Consider the following 10,154-nt stretch of genomic DNA (forward strand, 5'->3'; position numbering starts at 1 on the left):
TTGGGCCTTAGATGGAGGAAAGCTTAGGACAATTCCAGAAAAATTAACCATTTAAGGCTTCATGATTGGCTTTTTCTTGCTCACTTCCCCAGAGTTGGGTCTGCACACTTTGGGAGATCTAGGAAAATGCCAGCTTTGGAAGCTGGATCTGGGAAAGATGGTAATTTAGAAAGGCCAAGGTCACCCACTGCATCCTTGGCCATTTTTATCTTTGTCTTGCCACTGGACTCCAATGACCCTGGAAGAGAGAGTGAGGCTGATGATTTTGTACAGCTCTGCTTCACTCAAACCCAGTTCACTTACAAGTCAAGACATCACCCTCATGATGTCATAGGTCCTCTTCAAGCACTAAGGAAAAACACCCTTATCAAAGGGCTTAGGAATTCTTCACTTTCAGCTATCAGGAGAGTGTCATCTGCATATCTGAACTGATTTAAACTTCTAGACAGCTTTCACACTTATGAAAAGGCTTCTCAATACTTCTCCGCCTTCTGCCATCCCAGTGACATCATTTGCATGTCTGAGACTGGCCACCTTAATTCTGGCTTTTGATTGTCCAACCTGGTATTTTGCATGATCTCTTCTACATAAAGGGCAGCTGGGTGGCACAGTGGATAGAGCACTGGGCTTGCATCAGGAAGACATCTTCATGAGGTCAAATCTGGCCTCAGACACTTATTAGCTGTGTGACCCTGGGCAAGTCACTTAACCCTGTTTGTCTCAGTTCCTCATCCATAAAATGAGCGGGAGAAAAAAATGGTAAGTCACTCCAGTATCTTTGCCAAGAAACACGCCCCCCCCAAAAAAAGGGGGTCATGAAGAGACAGACACAACTGAAACAACTCAACAATAAGAACAACTCTGCATACACATTAAATAAAGCGACAATTTATAGCCTTGCCGTACTCCTTTTCCAATCCTGAACTAATTGGTTGGTCCATGTTCAGTTTTAACTGTTGCTTCTTGGCCCGCATAAAGGTTCCTCAGGAGACAAATAAAGATGACCTGGCACTCCCGTCTCTTTGAGGACTTGCCATATTTTATCGTGATCACACAGTCAAAGGCTTTAGTGTAGTCCATGGAGCAGAAGTAGATGTTTTTCTGGAACTCCCTTGCTTTCTCCATAATCCACCAAATGTTGGCAATTTGGTCTCTAATTCCTCTGCCTCTTTGAAAACCAGCCTGCTCTCCTGGTAATTCTTGGTTTATGTATCGCCGAAGCCTAGCTTGCAGAATCTTAAGCATGACCTTGCTGGCATGTGAAATGAATACAGTTGTTTGATAATTTGAATATTCTTTGGCACTACCCTTCTTTAGGATTGAGACATAAAACTGATCTTTTCTAATCCAGTGACCACTGTTGAGTTTTCCAAATTTGCTGGCATATTAGGTGTAGCACTTTAACAGCATCAACTTTGAGGATGTTAAGTAGCTCAGCTGGAATTCCATCACCTCCACTAGCCTTATTGTTAGCAATGCTTCCTAAGGTCTACGTGACTTCATTCTCCAGGATGTCTGGCTTTAGATCAGTAACCACATCATCATGGTTATTGGCGATGTTAAGATCTTTCTTGTATAATTCTTCTGTATACTCTTGAGACCTCTTCTTAATCTCTTCTACTTCTCTTAAGTCCCTTCCATTTTTGTCTTTTAGCATGCCCATTTCTGCATGAAACATTCCCTTGCTGTCTCTAATTTTCTTGAAGTGATCTCTTGACTTTCCCATTTTATTGTTTTATTCTGTTTCTTTGCATTACTTATTTAAGAAAACTTTATCTCTCCTTGCTAGTCTCTGGAATTCTGCATTCAGTTGGATATATCTTTTCCTTTCTCCTTTACCTTTCACTTTCCTTCTTTCCTTGGCTGTATATTTTTTTTCAGCAACGAGGTTAAGTGTTTTGCCTGCAGTCATGCAGCTAGCAAATATCTGAAGCCAGATTTGAACTCGGGTCCTCCTGACTCCAGGGCCAGTGCTCTATTCACCGTACCACCTAGCTACTGCTTCCCACCTATCTGTAAAGCCTCACCAGACCGCCATTTTGCTTTCTTGCTCCTCTTTTTCTTTGGAATGTTTTTTTTTTTGTTGCTGCCTCCTGTACAATATTGCAAACCTCTGTCTATAGTTCATCAGGCACCCTATCTACCAGATCTAATCCCTTCAATCTACTTATCACTTCCACTTCATATTCATAAGGGATGTATTTAGGTTATACCTATACAGTCTTATGGTTTTCCTCACTTTCTTTAAGTTTTAATTTTGCAATAAGAAGCTCTTGATCTGAGCCAGAGTCAGCTCCAGGTCTTGTTTCAACTGACTGTAAGAAGCTTCTCCACCTTTGGCTGCAAAGTATGTAATCAATCTGATTTCCGTATTGATGATCTGGTGATATCCATGTGTAGAGTCACATCTTGGGTTGTTGAAAAAGAGTGTTTGCTATGACCAGTGAGTTCTTTTGGCAGAGTAAAACTCTATTAGTCTCTGCCTTGTTTCGTTTTGTACTCCAAGGCCAAACTTGCCCGTTATTCCAGTTGACTGTCGATTTCTCACTTTAGCATTCCAATCCCATATGATGAACGTGACAACTTTTTAGGATGTTATTTCGGGAAGATATTGTGAGTCTTTACAGAACTGATGAACTTTGGCCTCTTTGGCTTCAGTGTTTGGAGCACAGACGTGTATTACTGTGATTGTTAATGATTTGCCTTGGATCCAAACAGACATCATTGGGTCATTTTTGAGATCAGTGAATATATTAGAGAGGTATAAACTGATTGTCTTGCTGCATGGAGGGCCCGCTTGAGGTTATGTACCATAAATTTATAGTGGCCCCAAAGGGAAGTTTTGTGATTTTTATCGAGTTTCATTCAGCAGCCTGTGAACAGGATCAAAGTCAGTGCATGGTGGAAGTAATCCAACATTAAGGCTTGGCAAGGAATATTCAGAGATAGGATAAGGGGGCAAGGAGTTCAAGAGAAAAGGATAGAGTGGAGTTGGACTTGTTCATTAGAGGGTCAAGATGGGCAAGGGAGGAAAGTGTAGCCAGTGCAGAAAGAACTAAAGGGACTGGAGGTCATGGTGAGGTCAGAGAATAGTGTTAGGGGTTATAAGACAGAAAAAAAAATAGAACGATGGACTATGATTAGGTAAAGGACACAGAAGTGAAACACTTGTGGATGACAGATAGCGGGACCAAGGGTATGACACACGTCTCTGTGCGTCACTAAGGCGGTGTGGAGAAGGAGGTCATGGCAAGCGAGTGAACGGAGGAATGAGGAGGTTAGGGTGTTTGAGGGAGTATCAGTATCGATGGCGAAGTTCCCTCCTGTGAGGGTGAAAGACGGTGAGAAAGGACGGAATTCACCACGGAAGGAAGTGTCTTGGGAGTGGGTCGCTAACAGCCATCAGAGTCTAGACTCGGGGGCAGATAGGGACTGAGGGATCTTCAAAGGAGAAGCCATTTAGCAGCAGCAATAGTGGGAGAGCATACAAATGGCCAAGACTTCCTCACCACAACCAATGAGTATGGGGGAGGAGGGAAGGAGAATGAGTGCAAGTGCAGTCGATGCTGGAAGGGTGGCCGTGAAGAAAGGTTGTTACCTTTGGAACCCATTCTGGAGGGCACCATGGAAGGGGAGGCTGGGTCAGTTGGGGGTTCCAAATCCTCCATCGTGAGGCCCTCCATCTCCTCTCAGTAATGATTGTCAGACCTTCTAATGCTCCCAGACTCCTGAAGGACATTCTCGTAATCCTCCTCCTCAGAGCAAAGGGTTGTCTGCGTCTTCTCTTTCTGCCCCTATCTTCCCACTCTCCCTTCTCACTGGCTGCTGAACCTCTGGTTCCAGCCCCGTCCAGTACTGACCGTTAACTTGGAAGAGTCCAGTGGGCGCAGACCCTGGGCCCTGGGGGCAGGCCAGCGACTGCTAAGGTGCCCTGCCTCGGGGCTGTGGGCCCTAGACAGCAAGGGAGGAACAGACAGCAGGAAAGAGACGATAACACAAAGAAACAGGGACATAAGAAATTCAGGGACGGACAGGCGGAGATAAGAGCCCCTGGACAAAGGGGTGTGTGTGTGTGTGTGTGTGTCCCAGACAGTGGCCCAGAGTCAGAGGACTTAGAATTGGACTTAAAGGTCACTTCATCCAACCTCCTCGTTTACCAAAAGGGAAACTGAGGCCCAGAGACATTAAGGGACTTACTCGGCTGTTCTCTGCCGCAGGTGCACAAAGGACCCTCTTGGTACGGCAGAAAGAAAGGTGGAATTGAATGATGAGGCTCTACTTCTGGGACCCCAAGCAAGTCGTTTAACCTCAGTTTCCTCAACTGTAAAATGGGAGTAATACCAGCACCGACCCTTGCCACGTTGCTGTGAGGACAGATGAGATTGTAAAAAGCGTGTGGCACAGTGCCTGAGTAGGCATGAAGTACGCCATATTCCCTCCCCTTCCCGTCCCCTCCCCATCCTCCAGCCAAAGGCATTCTTGATTCCCATGGAGACGCGGTTTAGATCTGGAGACGGGAGGGAACTCAGAGACCAAGCCCGACCTTCTCATCTGACAAGTGAGGAGACGAAGGATGCCAGGGGTGATCTGCCCAGTCAGAAATGGGAGTTGAACCGAGGTTTTCCTGACCCCAAGCCTTTCTGTCTGTCCACTATACCACAGAGACACCGTCTGGGGCAAAAACAAAGGCAGAGAACACAGCGGAGACAGAGACAAGCCTGGCCTGGGCGGCACTGACCCTCTGGTCCTTCAGGTCCTTTCTCCGCGCTGGGTGGAAGAGGCCCCTTAGGTAGAATACTAGACCTAGACCAGAATGGGAATTCTGCCTCAGACGGTTAGTGCGTGACCCTACGCAAGTCACTTAACCCCTTTCAGCCTCAGTTTCCTCATCTGTAAAATGAGAATAATAATACCAACCTCAGAGGGTTGCTGGGAGAATTAAATGAGTAATTAAATTAATGAAAATTAAATGAGCACTATACATAAAGTGCCCAGGCAGCCTGGAATAGTGAGTGGAGAGCTGTCCCTGGGGCCTAGGACCAAGAGCAGGCCCTGGGTCTCCTCTGAGTGCGGCCTGAACCAGACTAAAATGTAATTGGAAGTGTGAAACAAAATAAATGAAAACACAGTAAAACACAGATAATGTGAATTTGTGGTTTACCAAGTTAGCACGTGGCCTAAAGACTCCAGGAGGCCGTAAATTGTAGAGAAGATGCCCACGTACGGCGGGAGAGCCCCTTTCTTCCCGAGGAGCTTCCTAAGCCAATGACGTCACAGGTTCTTGTCCTCATAAACACTATTAAAGCATACATTATAAAAAGGTGTATATGTGTACGTCATATGCACATGTATGTTAAAAGCACCTTGCAAGCCTTAAAGTGCTGCATCGATGTTAGTTTTATTATTATCACTACTATTCACACAATGAGGGGATGAGGCTCCAATCCCCAGCCCACTGCCCAGTTCAGAGGCCAACTAGTGAACTGTACAAACCTTTATTCGGTCAAGTGCCCAATGCTGGGAGAAGGCCAGAGATGTCTCCAGCCTGTGGGAGCTCGGCCTCCTTGGGGAAAGGAGAGCCACCGGGGGAATTCGGTGAACACAGAAGAAGGAGGAGAGGCAGGTGATGGGCTGGGCGACTGTCTGGAGGGTGGAGCCAGGGGAGAGAACCCATCCCGTATTCTCTTCTCGGTCCACTCTCAGATGGAGGGCTGGGCTGGAGGAGGGCTAAGGTTGGTCCCTGAGCAGAGGGGACAGGTCAGCAGGGATCCCCACTCACTCTGGCAGGAAGGCCGCCTCGGGTTTGAAGATGTCCAAGAACATGGAGTTGGGTAGGGTGTAGTTGGCCAAGTAGACGGTGTTTCCTCCGGCCATGTAGGCAGCCCAGAAGCCAAAAGTGCCAATGGTCATGACGGTGTGGTTGCACTGAGTCAGCAAGGCGAAGTCTTTCACCGCAGACCGCCTTATCCATCCCTTGGCAAACACCACGTCCCCCTTGGACGTGTCGATGTTTCTCTGGCACCAGTCCATCCCGTCGCTGGTGACCACAAAGACAACGTTGGTGTGGCGGGCCCGGAACCAGTCCAATGCCTGCTCCAGGTAGCCCCTGTCTGCCACCACCCCCTTCCACTTCTGAGGCATGACACGGACGTAGTCCCCCCGGCGCACGTGGACCCCCACGAAAGTAAGGTTGCTGCCTTGGCCCTTGCGTGCCTGGCGCAGGAAGGCCTGGGCCTCCTCCCGGACCTTGGCGTGCAGGGAGAACTCGCGGAGGATTTCGTCCCGCAGGTGGTGGTAGAAAGTCCAGGAGCAGGGGTAGCCCTTGAAGATGATATAGTTCCACGGGATGTGGCGGTACTCCTCCCTCATCCTGTCCTCCAGCCAGTAGCTGAGCCAGGGGATCTGCAGGGCCGCTCTGTCCGTGAGGACCGGCAGCGTGACGCCGAAGAGGTGGCCCAGGGTCTTCTGCATCTTGGGCGAGATGACGGCCTGCTTCCCGTTCAGCTTGGCCAGGGCGTAGAGCGTGGCGTACTGGCACATCTGGTTCCCCAGGCGGCCTCTGGCGTCCACTGTCCAGCTGCTGGGCGGCAGCTGGACCCTGGGGCCTGGGAGGTCGGGGAGCTTCCACGGGTTCTGCCATTTCAGGTAGAAGATGGTGGAAGCCACGAAGAAGAAGAGCAGAAAGTGGAAGGTGGGGAAAGAGGAGTCCCAGGCACCCGTCATGGCCTCTGCAGGGAGGAGAGGACAGTCAGTCCACCAATCCCTCCTTCAAGGACCTTCAAGGACAGGGGGCAGATGAAGGTCATCTGAAAGGGGAAGGGGACCAGGAGAGGCCTCCCGCAGAAGCGGGGCTTGAAGGGAGGCCGGATGGAGACCGGGAGGGAGACGATCCCAAGCATGGGAGGGGCAGCCAGGGAAGAGGCACTGAGGAGGGAGATGCAGAGCGGGTGAGGGGAGCAAGGCGTCAGAAGGCTGGACGGCTAGGAGAGCCGGCCCAGGCCTCCGTGTAGAAACGTCCCCATGGACTCCCCGACTCAGCAACCCCTCGCCTTCCAGAGACGGGGACTCGTGGCCGTGGGCACCGGGGTGGTGGTCCTCTCTGCTGGGAGTGATGGGGCTGGGATCTGGACCCTGGACTTTCCCTCACTGGCCTGAGGCTATAATCCCATCAACTGGCCTTTCACGGTGGCCACACCCCGTCTCCCAGTGCTGTTACCCTTAACCCAGCCTAGGCCTCCCTAGGGCCCGGGGCCATCTCCCACCGGCCACTCCCATCCACATCTCCTTAGGCCCGTCCTCCCATCACCCCAAACCACTTGGCTGCTCCTAGACCCCTCCCACAGCCTTTCTGTATATAAGGTCCATCTTGTCTCCACTAAGATGCTCAGATTCCTCAAACAGAGCCGCTGCTCAGACTCTTGGAATCCAGCCAATACTGGCAGACTCTCAGATGCCTCAAGAGTCTGGCAAGATGGTGGGTCTTCAATAAACCTTGTTTTTTGCTGAAAGAAGGCTTGGGTCGAATTCTTTCGGGCAGGCCCTGCCTGTCATGATCTCGGGGTCCCAGCACCCCTAACCTCTTGACCTCATCGGGAGGCGGTCCCGTGAAGGTGGGGGAGTCCTGAGGGCTTCCTGAGGGCTTCCTAAGGGCTCAGATCTGGGGGCAAGGACGGTGTCTCTCGTAGATGCAAGGGGAGAAACAGGAAAGGCAGTCAGGGTCGGCGGCCAGGAAGAGGAGGGAAGGGAGGGTGCAGGCTGGAAAGGCCTGGAAGGGAGAAGGGGAGCCTAGGCAGGGGCAGAGAGCCCGCCAGAGTTTCAACCTAAGGACCCAGGGGCGGAAGGGGATTTCAACTGGATTCCACCCAGCAGATCTTACCGATGCTGTGCTACTGGAGCTGGGGATCCAGAGACAAAGATAAAGTGCAGACCCAGAAAGCTTCCCGGAGGAGGCAGCCCCTGAACGGAAGAAGGGAGAGAAGGACCACTAAGGCAGACGGGAGGGAGCACTCACCCTTAGCCGGGGCGGGGGGCCTCCTCTCTGAAGCCGCACAAGGCAGGGGCTGCCCCAGGCTCCCCATCCTCCTCCTGCGCTCCAATGTGGATCACGTTGAGGGCAGGCATCTGAAATGTCTGGGAAGCTCGGTCAGAGCTGGCCCTCGGAGGCCCCGAGAGCCACTGAGAGCTCTGGAGAGGAGGGTGGCAGAGGGGAAGCTCCGCAGGGCCGAGCCAAAGAAGCCACAGCAGCCGAAGGGGTGGACTGGAGTGGGCAGAGGCTGGGAGCAGGGAGGCCAAGCAGGATGTGACCCCAGCAACACAGGGGAGGGACAGTGAGGGCCTGAACTAGAGTAGGGGGCAGAGACCAGGGGCAGGGAGGAGGCCAAGGGGGCAGGGAGGAGGCCAGGGAGGAGGCCAGGAAGAAGGGAGAAGGCCTGGAGGCAGGGAGGAGGCCAGGGGGGTAGGGAGGAGGCCAGGAAGAAGGGAGAAGGACAGGGAGGGGCAGGGAGGAGGCGTGGGGGGCAGCAAGGAGGCCAGGGAGGAGGAAGAAGGCCTGGAGGCAGGGAGGGGGGCAGGGAGGAGGCCAGGGGGGGCAGGGGGAAGGCCTGGGGGGCAGGGGGGGGGCCTGGGGGCGGGGAGGGGGCCTGGGGGGAGGGAGGAGTCCAGAGGGCAAGGAGAAGGTTCAGGCCCAGGCAGAGGAACTCACCCGAAGACTGGCAGTTTGGCCTCCCAGGAGAGCAGCAGATAACTTCCTCCCAGTGCCTGGGTGTGCTGCAGTTTTCCTCTCCCCTCCCCCTCCCCTTCCTTTCCTCCTCCCCCCTTCCCTCTGACTCTCCCCCTGCCCCTCCCCTCCTTTTGGCCCTCCCCCTCTCTTCCCTCTGCCCCTCCCCTTCCCTCAGCCCCTCCCCCTTCCCTCTGGCCCTCCCCCTCTGTTTCCCCTGCCTCTCCCCTCCCCTCTTTTTTAAAAATAGCATTTTCCCCCTAATTACATATAAGGAAAATTTTTACAAGATTTTGAGTTCCAAATTTTTCTCTGTCCCTCCCCTCTTTAAAAAATGGTAGGCAATTTGATACAGGTCATACATGTGTTATCATGTAAATCATGTTTTCATGTTAGTCACAGTGGTGAAAGAAGAAACCTATCAAAAGGGGAAAAAACCAAGAAAAAGAATAAAGTAAGTGAGGAAAACATGCTTGGGTCTGCATTGCATCAATCAGTTCTGTATCGCAATGTGGACAGCATTTTCTGTCCCGGGTCCTTTGTACTTGTCTTGGATCAGCGTGTGGCTGAGAACAGCAGAGTCATTCATAGTTGACCGTCACACGATGGTTTTTTGGGTAGTAGACTTCCATAGCCCTAGTTTGAACAAGAGAAAGTTCACTGTGGCTCCAGAAAGCAGCCTGGGGGTTGATAGCTATGAACTTATAGAAGTCATAGAACGATAGAATTAGAACTGCAGACCTGGAAAGACCCTTTGTGGTCATCTAATCTAACTGCTGATGAGAAGTATTTATAAGGCACTTGGTGCACTTAATAGATGCCTAGTCCTTTGATTTTCTGCTTAAAGCTTGACTCTGACAAGTGGCGATCAGCGGCCATGAGCCATTCTGAATTTGTGCACTGGATGCATCCCCAAATAAAGAAGAGCCCTTCCTACATGGCTTTGGTTCTGCTCATTTCACTTTGCATCAGTTCATACCATCAAGTTTTTCCAGGTTTTTCTGAAGTCTGCCTGTTCATCATTTCTTATTACACAATAGTATCCCATTACATTCATATACCACAACTTGTTCAGCCATTCCCCAATTGATGGGCATCACTTCAATTTCCAATATTTTGCCACCCTGAAAAGGGCTGCTATAAATATTTTTGCACATGTAGGTCCTTTTCCCTTTTTTTGTGATCTCTTTGGGATACAGACCCAGTAGTGGTATGCTAGATCAAAGAGTATGCACAGTTTCATTGACCTTTGGGCACAGTTCCAAACTGCTCTCCAGAATGGTTGGATCAGTTCACAACTCCAGCAACAATGCATTAGTGTTTCAGTTTTCCCCTATCTTCTCCAATATTTATCATTTTCCTTTTCTGTCATATTAGCCAATCTAATAGGTGTGGGGTGGTACTCAGAGTTGTTTTAATTTGCATTTCTCTAATCAGT

General features: G+C 50.7%; 1 protein-coding gene across 1 annotated transcript; it reads right to left on the reverse strand.

The window, feature by feature from the left end:
- Window positions 1–5,775: 5,775 nt before the first annotated feature.
- Window positions 5,776–9,187, reverse strand: LOC114041245 (galactoside 2-alpha-L-fucosyltransferase 2-like). The gene is made up of 2 exons (XM_027859594.1): window positions 9,162–9,187; window positions 5,776–6,700 (listed from the first exon to the last, which is right to left on the reverse strand). Exons 1-2 carry the CDS (start codon window positions 9,185–9,187, stop codon window positions 5,776–5,778), a joined length of 951 nt encoding a protein of 316 aa, XP_027715395.1.
- Between the last annotated feature and the right edge of the window lie 967 nt (window positions 9,188–10,154).

This window comes from Vombatus ursinus, unplaced genomic scaffold (genome assembly GCF_900497805.2).
Source record: "Vombatus ursinus unplaced genomic scaffold, bare-nosed wombat genome assembly UNPS02014170.1, whole genome shotgun sequence".
NCBI classification, from domain to species: domain Eukaryota; kingdom Metazoa; phylum Chordata; class Mammalia; order Diprotodontia; family Vombatidae; genus Vombatus; species Vombatus ursinus.